Raw genomic sequence first — 19,704 nt, 5'->3', positions numbered from 1 at the left:
AAAGAAGCCTAAAAGAAAGAACAATTTTGCCAGTTTAATTTGATTCATTAAGCCGGAGGTAAAACACTACAATACATATTCAGAGTGGCGACTTAAAAGGGGCCTAATGATATATGTCTAAGTGATAATCTGTGATGTAAGCCGCCATGACCAGATTGATATCTATCATGAGTGAATTCTGCTAAGTGTTGAAAAAACAGATTTTACAGACTGGAGCAGGTGGTTTGGATCTAGCGTTGTGTGAAAAAAGAAAATAAATCAAAACCTAAATATTGCAGCAGCAGAGGAACTAGCACAAGGGCGAGATTTCTGCATATGTGAAGCAAGTTTTGTGATAAGAGAAGGAATGGAAACAGATTCCATGCGTCTTAAAGGACATATTTGGATCTAAGTAAGGACTGATTAGAGGGGCAGTGAAGAACAACAAAGAACACCAAAGAGCAAGGCTAACCCTAATGCAGATCTGACGCATAGGGAGATGAACACCTACAGATGTAGATGGATTGAGGTGGAGCACCGGAGTTTTCTGGATCAGTCAAGTTGATGCAGTGGCCTAAGTTGGTGCAGCGGTCGGAGGGCGGCGGCAGCGAAGCTCGAGGTGGCAGAGGAGTCGCGAGAGGAAGAAGAAGATGAGAAGGCAAGGGGGAAAGTGAACGGAGGGCTGTTTGACCCTATTTATAAGGAAAAGGGTAACAAGTGGGCGCGAAAAATGAGGAGGTCAAAGAATGATTTTCCAGCCATTTGGAGGCCTCGATTTTCGAAATGGTTATTAAAATAAGGATCTGTTAAGATATATTGGATATTGTGTAAAATTAATGGCAGATGACATCATGGCGGGTTACCACAATCGCAGGAGATGACATCATGGCGGGTTATGAGATCTCGCACAAATAAAGAAGGACAAATTTTTTTCTAAGTGCTGAAGATTGACATGAACAAGTTCAAATCAATCTGGGGCCTAATGTTGGGGATATGACTATTAGGTATGACCCGTCCAGGAGGGGTCAGGTTATACCTATGGCGGTTCATCAATATGAAGCCCATGAGGATGTTGAAGGTGGCGGTTCACGAAGCAAGGGCCCAAGGCCCAAGGGCGACTTAAGGCCCATAGGGGTAAACCGTCGTATGTGTATGACTTATATTGTAAGGAAAGTGCATTTAGTCACCGAGCCGAACATGTTGTCTATGAGCCGGCCGGGACTCTGTGAGCCGCTGGGCGTCAACATGTGTATATAAAGGGACAACTCGGCGGTGGTTCAGGGCAAGAAACAAGAGATCGAAAGCTAGGTGAAGCGTATTCGCTCCTTGGTAATCAAGACATAAGCAATACCACCTCTAACTGGATTAGGCCTTTACCTTCACCGCAAGGGGTCGAACTAGTATAAACTCTCTATGTCCTTGGTCCCGTTTAACCCCTTTAAGCTAACCTAGTTGTGATGGCTCCACGACTAAGTCCTCACACTAGGACATCTGCCTTGACAATTCCACGACACGATGTGAACTAGATTATTGACTCTAGTAAGCCCTTTGGGTGTTAGACACATGGCAATGTGAACAAATCACATAAAGATGTGAATTATTGGTGTTAAATCACATGACGATGTGAACTAGATTATTGACTCTAGTGCAAGTGGGAGACTGAAGGAAATATGCCCTAAAGGAAATAATAAAGTTATTATTTATTTCCTTATATCATGATAAATGTTTATTATTCATGCTAGAATTGTATTAACCGGAAACTTAGTACATGTGTGAATACATAGATAAAACATAGTGTCCCTAGTATGCCTCTACTAGACTAGGTCGTTATCAAAGATGGTTATGTTTCCTAACCATAGACAAGTGTTGTCATTTGATGAACGGGATCACATCATTAGGAGAATTATGTGATGGACATGACCCATCTGTTAGCTTAGCATTATGATCGTTACAGTTTCATTGCTACTGCTTTCTTCATGACTTATACATGTTCCTCAGACTATGAGATTATGCAACTCCCGAATACCAGAGGAACACCTTGTATGCTATCAAAGAACACAACATAAAAGGGTGATTACAAAGATGTTCTATAGGTGTCTCCGAAGGTGTTTGTTGGGTCGGCGTAGATCAAGATTAGGATTTGTCACTCTGAGTTTCGGAGAGGTATCTCTGGGCCCTCTCGGCAATGCTCGTCACTATAAGCCTTGCAAGCAATGTGACTAATGAGTTAGTTACGGGATGAAGTATTACGGAACGAGTAAATAGACTTGTCGGTAACGAGATTGAACTAGGTATGATGATATCGACGACCGAATCTCGAGCAAGTAACATACCAATGACAAAGGGAACAACATATGTTGTTATGCGGTTTGACCGATAAAGAACTTCGTAGAATATGTAGGAGCCAATATGAGCATCCAGGTTCCGCTATTGGTTATTGACCGGAGATGTGTCTTGGTCATGTCTACATAGTTCTCGAACCCGTAGGGTCCGCACGCTTAACATTTGATGACAATATGTATTATGAGTTATGTGTTTTTATGACCGAACTTTGTTCGGATTCCCGGATGAGATCACAGATGTGTCGAGGAGTCTCGAAATGGTCGAGACATAAAGATTGATATATTGGACCATGTTATTCGGACACCGGAAGAGTTCCGGGAGGTTTCAGATAAAACCGGAGTTCCGAAGGGGTTACCGGAACCCCCCGGGGAACTAATGGGCCAGTATGGGCCTTCGTGGAGAGAGAGGAGGGCCACGGGAGGGCTGGCCGTGTGCCTCCCTTGAGTCCGAATAGGACAAGGAAAGGGGGGCGGCGCCCCCCTTTTCCTACTCCCTCTCCCTCTCCTTTCCTTCCCCCCTCCTTCCTTGAAGTGGAATCCTACTAGGACTAGGACTAGGAAGTCCTAGTAGGACTCCTCTCTTGGGCGTGCCCTAGGGACCGGCCGGCCTCCCCCTTGCTCCTTTATATACGGGGGCAGGGGGCACCCTAGAACACACAAGTTTCTCATAACCATGTGCGGTGCCCCCCTCCTCCACAGTTACACACCTCGATAATACCATCATAGTGCTTAGGCGAAGCCCTGCACCGGTAGCATCATCATCACCGTCGCCATGCCGTCATGCTGATGGAGCTCACCCTCGTCCTCAACTGGATCAAGAGCACAAGGGACATCATCGAGCTAAACGTGTGCTGAACGCGGAGGTTCCATATGTTCGGTGCTTGATCGGCTGGATCGCGAAGAAGTTCGACTACATCAGCCGCGTTATTGAAACGCTTCCGCTTTCGGTCTACGAGGGTACGTGGACACACTCTCCCCTCTTATTGTGATGCATCACCTATATAGATCTTGCATGTTCGTAGGATTTTTTTTAAATTACCGTGTTCCCCAACACAAATCAACTGTCATACCTATCAGTATTTGTGAGGATGTGCCCGTTGTTGTTGCTAACGTTACTATTTTAACTCACTTTGTTATACTTGAGATGCCCGAGGACGACAACATGTCGATTATCCTCGGTACACCCTTCTTGAATACTACAGGGGCTGTTATTGATTGCAACAAAAGAAAGGTCACTTTTCATATCAATGGTAATGAGCGTACGGTGCACTTTCGGAAAAAATAATTCCAAGTTAATGGTATTAATGTTATTGAAAAACTCCGACACTCACCATTGGAAGCTTTCAACTAACTCTACCTACTGCCAAAAAGAAATATGAAATGCTTATTGTTGGGGACATATATCCCCGTTGAGGTAACTTAGTGCTTTACAAAAATTCTTCGGTTTCATGCTAATTGAAGGTGGTTGTTAATAGGAGTTGATCAACCTTATTAATGGATCACTTTTGGGAGGTATGAAGTTGATGAATTCAGTAGGCACTACTTTCTATCCTTACTTTTTGTTTTTCTTAGTTAAATAGGATAAAATGCCATGTTTTATTTGTTTTCGGAATTTCTCGTACAATAAAAAATGACCCAAAAATAAAAGTTCTCGGAATGCCCTGAAAATTTAATACAATTTTTTCTGAATATTTAAGAATTTTTAGCGCAAATAACATTAGATGGGGTGCACCAGGTGGGCACAACCCACCTGGGCGCGCCAGCACCCCCAGGCGCGCCCTGGTGGGTTGTGGTCCCCATGTGGCCCCCCTCACTTATGTCTTTAGCCCATGTCATCACCTACCTCCATAAAAACTCACAATTGCTCTCTCCCTCGTGTTCTTGCTCTCAAACCTGCGGATTTCGATCTCTTTACTTGAAGCTCCATTTCCGAAACTATTTTGGGGGATTGCTACTTGGTATGTGACTCCTCCATTGGTCCAATTAGTTTTTCTTTTTAGTGGTTTATATTTTAAATAAATAGCTACTCTTGGTGCTGTTGTAGATGAGCTTGCATGTTGAATTTTTAGAGTTCTAAGTAGTTTGAATGCTTGATATGGCCTCTATGCATCCCTATGAGTAGTTGCTATTAATCTTGTGAAGTTTTGTGGACTAAATTTTTTCATAATTTTTTTCATAGGAATAAGATGAGTTTCTTTAGGAAGTTTGCTTCCAAGAAGAACTCCAAGGGGGTTATTGTGAAATCATCAGACAATGATCTCTGCACCCGGAGAATAGCAGAGGTGCGGCCGTGCGAATGGCCGCACAACCCCCTCATGGATGGAGCTGGAATCCGTCACGAGTTTGCACAATTTGCTGCTAACGCCAGCCTCACCGACTTCATCGTAGCTGAGTGTGAACAATATCATCTCCTCAAAAATTCATTTGTGCAAAGTTTCCATTTTCTGAGTAGGAATAACCCCCCTGAGGTGCAGTTTAATTTATATGCTGAACCTCGTCAGATACCACTTACTAAATTTTGTGATATATGCTTGATCCCTTCTAACAGGGAAATAAGGGAGCCTAGGCCTACAGAATTTGAGGACTTTTATCGTACTATGTCAATGGGAGATGAGAGAGGGGTGTCGAGTGTCACCGCCACTAGCTTGCATTTTCCTTCTTTGCATTATTTTGCTCTATTCACTGCAAAATGTTTACTTGCTAGGGAGAACGTTGGTGCACTCAGTGCCCCAAATTTCACTGTCTTACAACGTGCGCTTTTCAGCAATAACACTTATAGCTTAGGAGCTATTGTGGCACGTCGCCTTCACCTTAACAAGTCCAAGGGTAAAATTCATGGCAGTATTTATGCTGCTCGCTTAGCGAGTCACTTTAACGTTCGGATATGCCAGCATGATTATCCCTTGCCCAAGGTTTACTTAGATCGCCATGATATGGCACATCATCAATTCATTGATGGCGAGAACACTACTATTGATATTCCTTACAACCTGGTTTTCAGTGTGATTACCCGTGATATTATTCAGTTGCCTGCACCTGCTTTGTTTGATTCTATTGCCAGGGGCAGATACGTGATCATGCCTGAGGACATTGTCGCCTACCGTAACAACGAGGCGGCAGCAAAGGAGGAGCCTCAGGAGTGGGACGCTCAGGTGCCCGCTCCACACCACTTCAACATGGGACCTCATGGCTACTTCTAGTAGTGATTACCAATCTAGGCCAAAATCCTAAGCTTGGGGGAGTACGTATGCCCACCGACATTACATTCATGATTCACACATTTCATTTCAGTTGTCGGTGTCCACAATTTTTTGTTGTATTATCCTTGATAAATTTATTTTCTTGCTTTCTTCTTGTGTTTTTGAAAAACTTTGAGAAAACAAAAAAATGGTTCTTGCTTCTTTTCGGTTTTTCTTTCTAGTTTAGTTAGTTGTAGTATTAAAAAGAAAGCCCAAAAAGATTTCCTAGTTCTTCTTTTGCTTGTTGGGAGCTTTCCCGTGTAAATAGTTTTTCTCGTTTTTGTTTTTTCTTTTCTTTAATTTGCTTTCTTCAAGAAAAACTAAAAACTCAAAAAATATTTTAGTGTGTTTCTTTGACATTATTTTCCTTTTATTGAGTCATATCGAGGAGAAGATCACGATCAAAATGTTGAGTGGCTCTCATATGCATTATTGTTGATCTAACAAAGAGCTCAAATTACCTTGTCTTATCCTTTGAATAAAATGTGTGCAGATTCCAAATTAATCCATGACACTAATGCACTTTTATCTTTTTCATATCGTTTGGTCGTGCAAGTGAAAGGAAATAATGATGATATTTGATGAACTGACTGTTGCAGAGAGAAACGGGTATGAACTCAACTAGTTCTGTTTTTGTAAATATGTTTAACCTAGTATCCATGATTCAGCCTATTATGATCAAACATGTTTGCAATGACCATTAGAGATTATAGTTTCTCATGCCATGCTTAAGTAGCTAGGAGTGGATAATGATTTATCTTGGATGTCAACATTGCGTTAAAATGATTGTGATGTAGTATGATGATGTGGTATCCTCCTCTGAATGTTCGAGTGGCTTGACTTGGCACATGTTCATGCATGTAGTTGAATCAAAACCAACATAGCCTCTATGATATTTATGTTCATGGTGATCATATCCTACTCATGCTAGTATCCAATGTTACTTATGCATAATGCATGTTCATGACCGTTTTTGCTCTCTAGCTGGCCGCTTCTCAACCTATTTGCTAGCCTTCGCCTATACTAAGCTAGAATACTGCTTGTGCAACAAAATCCTAAAACCCAAGTTATTTCAGATGAGTCCACCATACCTACCTATATGCGGTATTACCCTGTCGTTCTAAGTAAATTTGCATGTGCCACATCTAAAAACTTCCAATAAGTATCCTTTTGTGTTCATGGATTGTTCATAGAGTGACAGGAGGTAGTCAGTATCTTCCATGTTAAGCGGGTTATTCTCATTATGAGTTTTTATCCACTCGTCCTCCACCAGTCCCTAATTCAAAATTGCAAATAATTAAATAAAACTCCCCTAGGACTGTTATTGGTATGGACGGTACCCTTGGATTCGGTTTGCCGTGGAGTGTTTTTTTTGGTGGAGGGGGAGTAAACCTTTACTTTTTATCGCTTGGGAACTGCCATTAATGTGTTTAGCATGGAAGATACCGATAACTAATGGTCACGAAGTAAACAAGAAGTGTGCATTTCTCAAAATTTCGTTTACATCTATTTTAAAATTTTGAGCTCTGGCACCCCTGCAAATCACTCCTTCCCTCTGCAAAGGGACTATCTATTTACTTTTATGTTGTGTCATCACCTTCTCAAATAAGCGCGAGATCCTGAGAGCACTATTGTCATCCTCATGTATTGTGTGTAGCTAATGTTGGGTGCATCATGACTGGATCTTTTCTACCATGAATTACAATGTTTAGTCGCTGCTTGAACTTTGGAGGTGCTCTGCATTTATGTTTTGCGGTCTCAGAAAGGGCTAGCGAGATACCATTATTGTCATATTATATCATGGTTGTTTTGATAAAGTGTTGTCATTTGAGATATCTTATTATTGCTCGCTAGTTGATTATATCATTGATATGAGTTAATATAATTTTTAAGAGTCATTGTTGACATGGTTAGTCATGATCTTTGTTGAAAACCTGGGTGCTACTTAAGATTATTTGTGTAAACAAGAGCAAAAGAGTTCGTAAAAGTTTTTCTTTTCCACTTTCAGTTTATCAACTGGATTACTTGAGGACAAGCAAAAGTTTAAGCTTGGGGGAGTTGATACATCTCTGTCGTATCTACTTTTCCTAACGCTTTTCCTCTTGTTTTGGACTCTAATTTGCATGATTTGAATGAAACTAACCCGGACTGGCGGTGTTTTCACCAGAACCACCATGGTATTATTTTTTGTGCAGAAATAAAAGTTATCGGATTGGAACGAAACTTTGCGATGAATTTTTATATAATAAAAGAGAATTACTGGAGCCAAGAACCACCAGAGGGGCCCCTAGGTGGGCACAATCTACCAGGACGCCCCCCTCCAGGCGCGCCCAGGTGGGTTGTCCCCACCTGGTGGCCCTGCAGACCCTGAATCCAACTCCATAAATACCTATTTTTCCAGAAAAAATCAGGGAGAAAGTATTATCACATTTCACGAGACAGAACCGCTGCCACCTCCTGTTCTTCATCGGGAGGCCATATCTGGAGTTCGTTTGGGGCTCCGGAGAGGGGGATCTTTGATCTTCATCATCACCAACCCTTCTCTATCGCCAGTTTCATGATGCTCCCCACCGGGAGAGAGTAATTCCTTCATAGGCTCATTGGTCGGTGAGCGAGTTGGATGAGATTCATCATGTAATTGAGTTAGTTTTGTTAAGGCTTCATCCCTAGTATCCATTATGTTTTGAGATTGATGTTGCTATTACTTTGCCATGCTTAATGCTTGTCACTTTGGGCCCAGGTGCCATGATTTTATATCTGAACCGTTTAAGTGATCACCATTATATATATGTTCTAGATCCTATCTTGCAAGTTATAGTCACATATTACGTGTTATGATCCGCAAACCCCAGAGTGATAGAAGTCGGGATACTTTTCGGTGATGACAGTAGTTTGAGGAGCTCATGTATTCACTATGTGTTAATGTTTTGTTCCGGTTCTCTATTAAAAGGAGGCCTTAATATCCCTTAGTTTCCAATTGGACCCTGCTGACATGGGAGGGTAGGACAAAAGATGTCATGCAAGTTCTTTCCATAAGCACGTATGACTATTTACGGAATACATGCCTACATTATATTTTTTGAACTGGAGCTAGTGCCGTATTGCCCTAGGTTATGACTGTTATATGATGAATATCATCCAATGAATTCACCGATCCAATGATACAAATTTCTCTTATATTGTTCCTGCTAAGTTACTACTGCTATCTTTACTGCTACACTTGCTACAAAATTATTGCTATCACTGCTACTGTTACTATTGTTGTTGCTACTACTATCAAAACTATCATACTACTTTGCTGCAGATAATTAATCTCCAGGTGTGGTTGAATTGACAACTCAGCTGCTAATACTTGCAAATATTCTTTGGCTCCCCTTGTGTCGAATCAATAAATTTGGGTTGAATACTCTACCCTCAAAAACTATTACGGTCCCCTATACTTGTGGGTTATCATGATTGTAACAACAGAAACAACAACAGTAGCTTAGCAAAGATCAATATGCAAAAAGTGTAGGAATTGGATAAGTGATGGATATTTGTGTTGGATGATATTCATCATATAACAGTCACAACCTAGAGCGATACACAATAGCTCCAATTCAACAATGTAATGTAGGAATGTATTCCGTATATAGTCATACATGCTTATAAGAAGAACTTGCATGACATATTTTGTCCTACCCTCCCGTGGCAGCTGGGTCCATAAGGAAATCTAAGGGATATTAAGGCCTCCTTTTAATAGAGAACCAGAACAAAGCATTAACACATAATAAATACATGAACTCCTCAAACTACGGTCATCACCGGAAAGAATCCCAATTATTGTCACCTTGGGGTATGCGGATCATAACATGCAATAGGTGCATACAACTTGCAACATAGGATCAAGAACTCAAATATATTCATGAAAACATAAAGGATTCACATCTAAAATCATGGCACCCAGGCCCTAGTGACAAGCATTAAGCATAGCAAAGTCATATTAACATCAATCTCAGAACATAGTGGATACTAGGGATCAAGCCCTAACAAATTGACTCGATTACATGAAAAATCTCACCCAACTTCATCACCGTCGAGCAAACCTATGAAGGAATTACTCACTCCCGGTAGTGAGCATCATGAAATTGGTGATGGGGAAGGGTTGGTGATGATGATAGCGATGAATCCCTCTCTTTGGAGACCCGAACGGACTCCAGATCAGCTCTCCCGGTGAAGAACAGGAGGTGGCGGCGGCTCCTTATCATAAAACACGATGAAACTTCTTCTCTTATTTTTTTCTTGGGGAAAAATAATTTATAGGCTTGAGATTAGGGTTAAACCCAGCCATGTGGGCCCCACAAGGCATCAGGACGCGCCCAGGGGGTGGCCGCACCCTGTTGCCTTGTGGACAACTGGTGGCCCCCCTCAAGTGAATCTTTATTTCAGTATTTTTTATATATTCCATAAAATGTCTCCAAAACATTTCATCCAGTTCCAAGAACTTTTATTTCTACACAAAAAACAACACCATGGTAGTTCTGCTGAAAACATTGTCAGTCCGGGTTAGTTTCATTCAAATCATGCAAATTTGAGTCCATAACAAGAGTAAAAGTGTTTGAAAAAGTAGATACGACGGAGATGTATCAACTCCCCAAAGCTTAACTCATTGCTTCACTGGCCGCCGCCCTCCCGGGAGCCGGCGCGGGCTTCACCGGCCGCTCCTCCGGTGGCGGCGAGGTGGGGAGCAAGGTGGGGAGGGGGCAGTGGTGCTTGATCTAGGATTCACCCGCCGCCGCCATGGAGGGCGACGCAGGGGACGAGGTCTCTCCTCGCTCTCACGATTTTTCTTGTCTCTTCTGAGGAATGTGAAAACGTAACCTCAAAAAATCTCAACTCAGGAATGTGAAAACGTAACCTAAAAACTCTTATCTCGGGAATGTGAAAACATAACCTAAAGATATCTGCAAGTCCTTGTTTTTTGCACGGAGGACCTTGATAGTGGGAAGGAAAATGCAATTGGCTTTTGTGCCTACATTTTTTCTTGAGTAAGGACTTCTTATTCAATCATTATATCGAGCTGATAGAACTGAAATAAGCGAATGTCTTATCTCTGCATAATAAGATGCACACAAACAACACATGCAAAGAAGAAGAAGTAAATCATTTTAAAAAAGAGTAAAAAATCACTAGAAGAAACAATGTAAGATGGAGGAATTACCATCAGAAAGTACACGGTCGTCCATGTTCGAGAAAACCTCCCTTGATGTAAGCTCCAGCAGGTTAGACACCATTGTAAAAAGGTCTCTGTCCTCCGGTCTATGTAAGATAGACCAAGTATGAAGTCAATGTGTACATGCCCTGCACATGAGTTGAAAAACATTTTTATTGAAAAGCCACATCATTCTTGGAAAGCCACATGACCCAAGATAGGGTTGTCACCCATGCGAGAATAAGCCAATGTAAATTTTCATCAATACCCTTCAACCAGTTGGCAAATACATTAGGCACAAAATATTAAAAAAAACACATTACACGCACTCCATGAATGGTAGATGTTTGAAGCCATCTGGAATGTGGACTATAATGCAAGAGATGGGAACTAAAAACAACTTCAAATTTAGACATAGTATGTAATAAGAACAAAGAGAGAAAATCTGGAAAACTTCTAGGTCTTCGATACCGTATATATTAGAATCGACAAAGAAGGGAATTACGGTATCGAAGTCGCACTTGAACTTGTGAATTAGAGCAATTTCAAAAGAAATTGGAAAAGGGGCTTACCCCAGCCTCTACATCAGAAATATGCATACGAATCATATTATTAAAAAATCCAGTAACAAAGTCTCCAAGTCTCAAAGTAAGAAATAAAACAAAACGCTCATAAGAGCCAGATCGAAAGTCACAACTGGCTGGCAAATAAAATAGGAGCATTACATGTCTATCCTGTTACATGACCGCCATCCAAACCGGTTGAAAATAACCCGAGCTACCATCTCCCATCGGGTAGACGCAGTAGCCAAACGCCCCCTGGCCTCCGTCGGAGTGAGTAGAGACCACATACGGATCAATGTTGTGGCCCTAAAGATAACCTGCAAAAAGTGAATGTTCGATGTTCTGTTAAAAATCAAATCATTTCTGCAGTTCCAGACTGCCCATAATAAGGCACAAACTTCAACACGAATGTGCCTCGCCATATCTGAATCAACCCCATCAAGCCACGTTCCAAATAACATGTTGATGGAGGTAGGTGGAGTAATATTAAAAGCAATATGAATCGAACGCAAAAAAATCTTAGCCAGCGGACAATTAAGAAAGAGGTGTCTGATAGTTTCATTATGATCACAAAAGCTACACCTAGCAGAACCCATCCAATTGCGTTTTGCGAGATTGTCCTTTGTCAAAATGATTTGTTTATGTACAAACCACATAAACACTTTGATCCGCAAAGGTACCTTCACTTTCCAAACATGCTTCGAGGAGGGAAGCCTGGATGCAATCTTTTTTCTTGGTCAAGTTTTTTCGTAAAAATACAGGACAACTCACCTTATGTGGTGGATTTGTCGTGTCTTTTTTATAGTTATTATGGGTCCATTCGATAAAAGAAATGGGAACGGGAGAGCGGGCAGGGAAAAGGGGCTGACATTTGTTTGCTAGGAAATAACTAAATATTTGATGAGCTAGAAATGATAAATCCACATGCTCATCGTTGCTTCCTCACAAAAAGCCACTTTTTGGAATGTTGGGCCTAAACTCTAGAGACCTGAAACGGCTGTACTGTGATTGATTGAATCTCAAGTCTTGCATATCCTATTATATAGCCATGATATACCATAATATTTTGAAATCATCTTATCAACTAAAGCACTTTGTTTATTTCCTTGTTTTTGGTCAATGGTTTAAGGGGTCTTTAGTTCCGGCGAACACTTTGCTTTCATCTCCGTATCCGCGTTGTATTAGCTCCAGTTTTGTTTCCGGTAGTTTTCATTTCTGTATTTCTTTTTGGGGTTTGTGTATTTGTTTTTGTTTTCGTAAAAAGATATGAAAACAAATATGGCAGCACCCAGTTCCGTCCGTTTTCGCCTCGTTTCCATCCTTAGGCGGAGTGGAATGGAGTGACTACGGTTCGGTGCGGGGAGCGGATTGGGACGAATATATGTGAGGTCGGATGGGCCAGCATGGGCCGGATCCGATGTAACGGTTGCGCCCGGGCCTTCTCATATCTGCCCCACGCTATATATGAGGGGTGTCTTCTTCGGGTGTCGATTAGCCCGGATGTTTGATGCCGGTTTAAGGCGCCCGTATGGGTCGGGTATTTTTCACCGGTCAGTGACCGAGCCGTCCGCCTAGACGATGTTTGAGATGTGGCTGTAGATGCTTTTATGGTCCATTCGATAAAAGAAATGGGAACGGGAGGTTGGGCAGGGAAAAGGGGACCGACATTTGTTTGTTAGGAAATAACTAAATATTTGATAAGCTAGAAATGATAAATCCACATGCTCATCGTTGCTTCCTCACAAAAAGCCACTTTTTGGACTGTTGAGCCTAAACTCCAGAGACCTGAAACAGCTGTACAGTGATTGATTGAATCTCAAGTCTCAAGTGCAAGTAGGCAACTAGCCATTGCTGGAGCTCTATGGGTTGGCAGCCATGGAGTGAGCTGACGGGGCAGCTAGACACACTCGATAAGACCTCCACATGCTTCGGCGTACCTATACGGGTAGCCCCCCTCGAGGAAAACGTGCCCTGTCGATGGCCAAACCCGGCCGGTCACACGCCGTGGGAAGTCCAGCCAAACCCCACTTTGCATACGCGCAGTACGTTCGCGTGGGGGACACAGAGGGGTGACCTGATAGCGACGCCGCATGCTATCCCTCGATCCCAGTCCCAGCGTGCGCTTCAAATACACACACTGACACACATATGTAAATGTTCTTTATGCAGTGCAAACATATGGATGTTCTTTTCTGCAATGGAAGTGAGTATATGTGGAACATATATGTGACTGCGCTTATATTTATGCACACATCTGCACACACACTTCCTTAACACGTGTGACACCTGGGAGCATACAAAAGTCCGTCTGGAAATTAAGATATGTCTAGATATATTTATTTCTCCAATAAATATTTTTGAACGGAGGAAGCACTAATTAGTGTAATGGTTTGAAAGTATCAGCAGTAGCAGGGTGATCTATCAGTTATTCAGTTATTCAGGCAGTAATATCTTCAGGAAATACGTGCCGAAACAGTAAAAGTTTCCTTTTATGAGTAGAAAAGACCAGATTTTATACACTATTCAAACATTGAACAACAGATTTTGCACAGTGAAACAGACAAGAATAGTAAAGACCTTCGCTGATACTTCGGGGTTGTCGACCTAGCTTCTTTTGCATCTCGATTTTTCCTTCACATTTCCATCCATAAAACCGTGGAAGGCCAAATCCAACATAATCATAAAGGTTTTACATAGTTGCATGACTCATCCACCTCCAATAGATAAGAAACTTAGGTTACTAGATGCGTCGTGGCCACGGACACACTTCTTGCAATGTAAGCGGCCACACTATTGCTTCATCACAATAAGGTTGAAGAAAAAGACCAAGACCATACAAAGGAACGAAACCAAAACATCAGTGCATAAAACAAACCCACAACTGCCAAGTTAATTAGGCCGAAGCACCGGATGACACCACCGAATCGGAAGCCATTGATTTGTGGTCCAGGCACACCACATGCTCTTCGGTGCCCGTCGCGACTAAGACGGGGTTAGAGCGATGGGACTTTTATTCCACTTGACATTGCCTCCGCCATCGCGTCTATACCTCTAGGACACAAGAAACACAAATAGAGGAGACAACTGAAATTGCTCTCTGAGTGTTGTTACCCATGCCTCCTAGTATGTCCGAGATGAGGGAATGCGGAAACCAGACTCCAGCTCGCTAACGACTAGAGTGTTTTCCTTTCATTCTCTCCTATCAATTCACAGTGTTCTAGTATCATTCTAGATTTTTTTGCAACAAAACATAGTTCTATACATAATGTGCAATCTTGAAGGGTCTCGTGACTACCCGCAAAAAAATGGTTTTCATGAGAATCAAAATATGTCGTTTCTCCAAGAGAAAAAAAACTAGATTTTTTTTTGAGATGTAAAAAAACTAGAATTTATCAAGTAGGGTATTTGTCATCACCAGTAGGCATCCATGACTCTTTTTGGGGATCACTAGGCTTCGCACTGGGCCCCTAAACGAGCACTATCCCACATGATACCACATCAGTCGTGAGTCGTGACGCCACACGATTGTCGTTGAGGTGGTGTACTTTGTCCGATGAATTCCGGTTGCAGGTGACCATCACACTGGCACGAACTTATTGGCTTGAAATTAACTAGGCGATCTAGCTCAAGTAGGTCAGTTTCAGTGGAACTTGCAGTCGTCGTTGTGTCAATTTTCCATGTAATGTAGTATGTGTTTGGACCTCTGTTTCCGAAAACGGTTTCGGTGGATCTCAGTGTACAGATCGGATGGTTGTTGTTATGATCTACTCCTTCCCTTCCAAAATACTTGACTTCCATTTGTCCAAAAATGAATGTACCTATATACTAAAACATGTCTAGATACATCTATATTTTGACAAAAGAAAGGCATGTATTGTGGAACGGAGGGAGTAAGCAACATCAAAAACCAAATATCAGAATATGTGTTTGGTAGCCAGGTGGTGGGGTTATCATGAAAAGGAAAAAGGAGAACACAATTGGACAACGCGCAACCAGCTACAAACGGGGAGCACGAGGCAATGATGCTTATATGCACAGACAACAAAATCATACTAGTACATCATCATCTGCTCTTGCCTTTTCGAAAAAAAAACATCTGTTCTTGCCTCGCTCTCATGTAGCACGCTGATATTTCATCCCGCGGCGCGGCGCGGGTATATGGATCTCGCTCCTTTGTTGTGTGTATGTACTCTCTACCACAGCTCGACCGCTTATCTAAGTGAGGGAGGCTCATGCCCTTTTCATGAACCTACCTACCTGTCGGCGCATGTGCGAGTTCTCTCTAATCTCTCTAGTCTCTATATATACCACCCTCGAGCTCTCTTGCAACTCACAGGCTCTCACCCGTAGCCACAGCCACTACCTTCCTTCCCTCCATCGTGTTGTACGTGCGTCCACTTTCCTCCCTGGCGTCCGGCGCGTACGTCTTCACCGGAGCAAGCTATTTAGCGCGCGGCGGTCCGCCATTGTCTCCACCGAGTCCATTTCATCAACCTCAGCGACTGGTCAGTGACTGGTCTGCAGCTACCTAGAGAGTAGTGTGAGTGTGTGACGGAGCTAGGCAGCCGGCCCGCAGCTACATATACAGGGCAGCTGGGTTTGGCGCGGTCCTCGGAAAAGAACAACACCCTAACAAGAAGGAAAGGCTTTTCGGCACGTGAGGATGGTGAACACGGCGTCGGCCGGCGTGAACAAGTCGGCGGCGGCGGCGCAGGGGGGTCACCGGGCGCTGCCGCTGGCGTCGCTGAACCACATCTCCGTGGTGTGCCGGTCGCTGGAGAGCTCGCTCAGCTTCTACCGCGACGTCCTCGGCTTCATCCAGATCCGCCGCCCGGGCTCCTTCGACTTCGACGGCGCATGGTACGTAGGTTCCATCCATCCATCGGCCGGCGATGCGGGGCACTAACATATTTCTCAGTCCACCACTGACACATGGAATGACCGCCGGATTTTCAGGCTATTCAACTTCGGGATCGGCGTGCACCTGCTGCAGGCGGAGGACCGGGCGAGCCTGCCGCCGAAGAAGGCGGAGATCAACCCCAAGGACAATCACATCTCCTTCACCACGGTACCAACACAACCTCCACCACCATTGCCGCACTTGTGCCCATTGTTATTCAAAGCGCTAGCTCCTGTAGCAAGTGTCGTGAGAAGCACAAAAGGAAACAAAAAGAGGCAGTTGCACTGCCCGCACCTTGGCCTGTTCCTCACGCGACACATTTTTTTTTTTTTTTAGAAAAGGGGTATTTCCCCGGCCTCTGCATCCGAAAGATGCATCCTCACGCGACACATGCAACTTGCACTAATTAGAAATAAAATAATAATTACTCGATTCTTCGAGAAGCTAGCAGATCGATCCATGTGAAGAGACGGCTGGGATTTCTTCTGGTTGTCATCTTGTGACCACACTCGGCCAAGGTACAGCTAAGCCGTTTCCCTCCTTCCTCCTTCCGTATTTGTTCGCCACGCACTAGTGCCGTCGATCTAATCCACACCTCGTACGTACGTACGTCGTCAAGCTGACAAACGACAACCGAGATCCATCATCAAATATATGTATAGCTAGTCGCTATAGAGTAGCTAATGAGCATTGCTCTAGTTGATTATCACATTCAATGTCAATCGGAGTAGAATTTTCTATGTAGATCAGATCAATACGTGTGCTAGCTAGTACTACCTCCATTCTGGTTTATTGGTCCTCATTATATTATGTGCCAAACTTTGACTATAAATTTAACTCACAAAATGTTCATGCATGTCACCAAAAATTATATCATTGAAAACTATGTTCAAATATGGAACCAATGATATAATTTTTGTTAACATGCTTGTGAGTTAAATGTTTGATCAAAATTTAACACAAATTTAAAAGAGGACTAATAAACCAGGACGGAGATAGTAGATAGAGTGGTAGCCGTCAAGACCTTCTTACCATCCGTTCCAAGGTGGATGTGAAGCGCGCGGTTCCATTCCTCTTGGATGCGTCCAAACAACAGATCTCGATCCAAGGATGCTTCCAGCTCAACTACACTTAACAAACACAACACCAGAACATAGTTACTACTGTACTACATAGTGGAGTACGTAGCCAGTAGTATACTCCCTCCGTTCCTCAATATAAGGTGTATTATTTTTCCAAAAAGTCAAACTTCTCTAGGTTTAATCAGTTTATAGACAAAAATATCAATATCTAGAATACCAAATCATTATCACTAGATTCATCATGAACTATATTTTTACATTTTATATATTTAGTATTATAAACCTTTATATATTTTGCTGTAAAGTTGGTCAAACATAGACAATAGTTGACTTTTTAGAAAATCAGCTCACGAAGAATGCGCATCCACATGCACGGTCATGCCGCGCCATAACCATGCACGCATGCAAGCAAGCATGCATGCATGATCCACCCTTGATCTCACGATAACAATCATCATGTATATAAAATAAAGTCCTGAGTCCTGACCTGGTACATGCACAGTGTACACCGTACCACCATCGCGATGCCTCCACATGCACTCTGCAGTTGCACCCACGTTGATCACGGCACTTCAGGTAGTGGAGGGGACGAGGAGCGGTACTCCCTGGCCCAGTTCGATCTCGTCGTGCGCCAGTAGCTAGACTATCGTGCCCGTCTACTCCGTGTGTACCACTGTGGTTGCACAATTTCCTTTCTGTCTCCATGCACATGCACACTGGAAAGCGATTCTCCACCCGGCCGGACTGGATACGGAGCTCCCCCGTGAGCTAGCGTGATGAAGCGCGACACGGTGGACGCATGCGCTAGCTGGCCAGTGACAGGTCACATGCGCGTATTATGTACATAGTGTCTACTGTCAGTCTAGCGCTAGCAAACACCTCTCCTATAGTGCCTTGTGCTTATAATTTCGAGCTAGTACATGTGACCTGACGTGATGGTTTGCGAGAGGATAGATAGATCCAACAACAAGGCTATGTGTGTGTACATGCGGATGGATATGATGCCTTGTGTCTTGTGTGGCTGGGAGTGCATGGCTCGTGCTCTGACGTGTCATGTGTTGATTCGTATCGTATGCATTGCAGTGCGAGAGCATGGAGGCGGTGCAGCGGCGGCTCAAGGAGCTGGGCATCCGGTACGTGCAGCGGCGGGTGGAGGAGGGCGGCATCCACGTCGACCAGATCTTCTTCCACGACCCCGACGGCTTCATGATCGAGGTCTGCACCTGCGACAACCTCCCCGTCATCCCGCTCGTCACGCAGCTCGACGCCGCCTGCGCGCAGCCCGCGGTCGTGGCGCCCAGCTGCAAGAGGGTCTCCATCTCCAACCAGCACCAGCAGCTCAGCAGCAGCGTCCCGGCTGCCGTGCCCGACGTCCCGCCCACGGCGGCCCCGACGTCGCAGCAGTCCGTCGGCGGCGGCTGCGTCGGAGAGGTCGTCGACCCGGCGGCCAGCATGTCCGCCAGCGTCATGACGACCTGCTCGGAGCACGCCTGCATGCAGGTGTAATCATCCATTTGCCCGTTGGCTTGCGAGGACGCGACGTTTTGACGGACTGTCGAGCTCGAGCCAGCCATCGCTTGTTTCTGCGGTTTCTTTTGCCCGTGATTAGCTGTGTTTAGCACCGGCCGGTTTTCTTTTGTTCAACCAATATATTGGAGTAAGTACGTACGTAAATTGTATTCAGCTGCATGCAGATGCCTCTGAAGATCGCTTACGCTGACGAGGATCCATTCATCTCTCAGCCAGCTGGAGTAGGTCGCTAGTGGCTTGCTCTGCATGCATGCCAGTGTGTGTTGCACTTGCACATATATATGTATGTTCCCTCTTTCACACATGTATACATGCATATATATATATCATACGCAGCAGAAGAGGAGAAAAATCATCTCTCTCTACAGCTATAGTAGTGCCTTAGTCGCTTCAACAAAATATGCTCCTGTGCACCATGTATACCTTGCTAATTGTCACGACATGTGAACTATATGAAAAAGAAAGAGCATAGTGGTTTATTATGGATCTACTCGACAACAAACAACCTTGAGATGTATCGTGTGTACATGTAGCAGCACATTTGGTACTTATCTAAGATATTATCCTTCCTGATCTAATCAAGCTCTTAATTAGGTTCCATGTTGGCATGTGATCGGCGACTCGTTTGGCATGTTTGCTTTTGCTCTGATCCACCGTTCTTTCAGGCGGTGAATGCACGTAACATGCATGTGATGGCAATCAGTAACTTGCTGTCATGCATGGTGCATGTTTTAGCTGCTTGCTCCAGCCGCATAATAAAATGTCTAGTTGATCTATTCGGTTAGTCAAACGGAATGCGGATCTGAACTTCGCCAACTGGGATGTAAGATAATTGTTAACCAGATCAGTCAACCCTACGCGAAATTCTTGCCAGCGGT

At 43.7% G+C, this 19,704-nt stretch overlaps 1 protein-coding gene across 1 annotated transcript; it reads left to right on the top strand.

Moving 5' to 3' along the window:
* The first annotated feature begins 15,604 nt into the window (after positions 1-15,604).
* On the top strand, positions 15,605-19,316 carry LOC123069103 (uncharacterized). The gene is made up of 3 exons (XM_044491858.1): positions 15,605-16,174; positions 16,271-16,382; positions 18,380-19,316. Exons 1-3 carry the CDS (start codon positions 15,978-15,980, stop codon positions 18,800-18,802), a joined length of 732 nt encoding a protein of 243 aa, XP_044347793.1. The 5' UTR covers positions 15,605-15,977; the 3' UTR covers positions 18,803-19,316.
* Positions 19,317-19,704: the final 388 nt, after the last annotated feature.

The sequence above is a fragment of the Triticum aestivum genome, chromosome 3B (genome assembly GCF_018294505.1).
Source record: "Triticum aestivum cultivar Chinese Spring chromosome 3B, IWGSC CS RefSeq v2.1, whole genome shotgun sequence".
Lineage (NCBI taxonomy): Eukaryota > Viridiplantae > Streptophyta > Magnoliopsida > Poales > Poaceae > Triticum > Triticum aestivum.
Note: the sequence above shows the minus strand (reverse complement) of the source record. Positions and strands in the feature narration are given on the sequence as shown.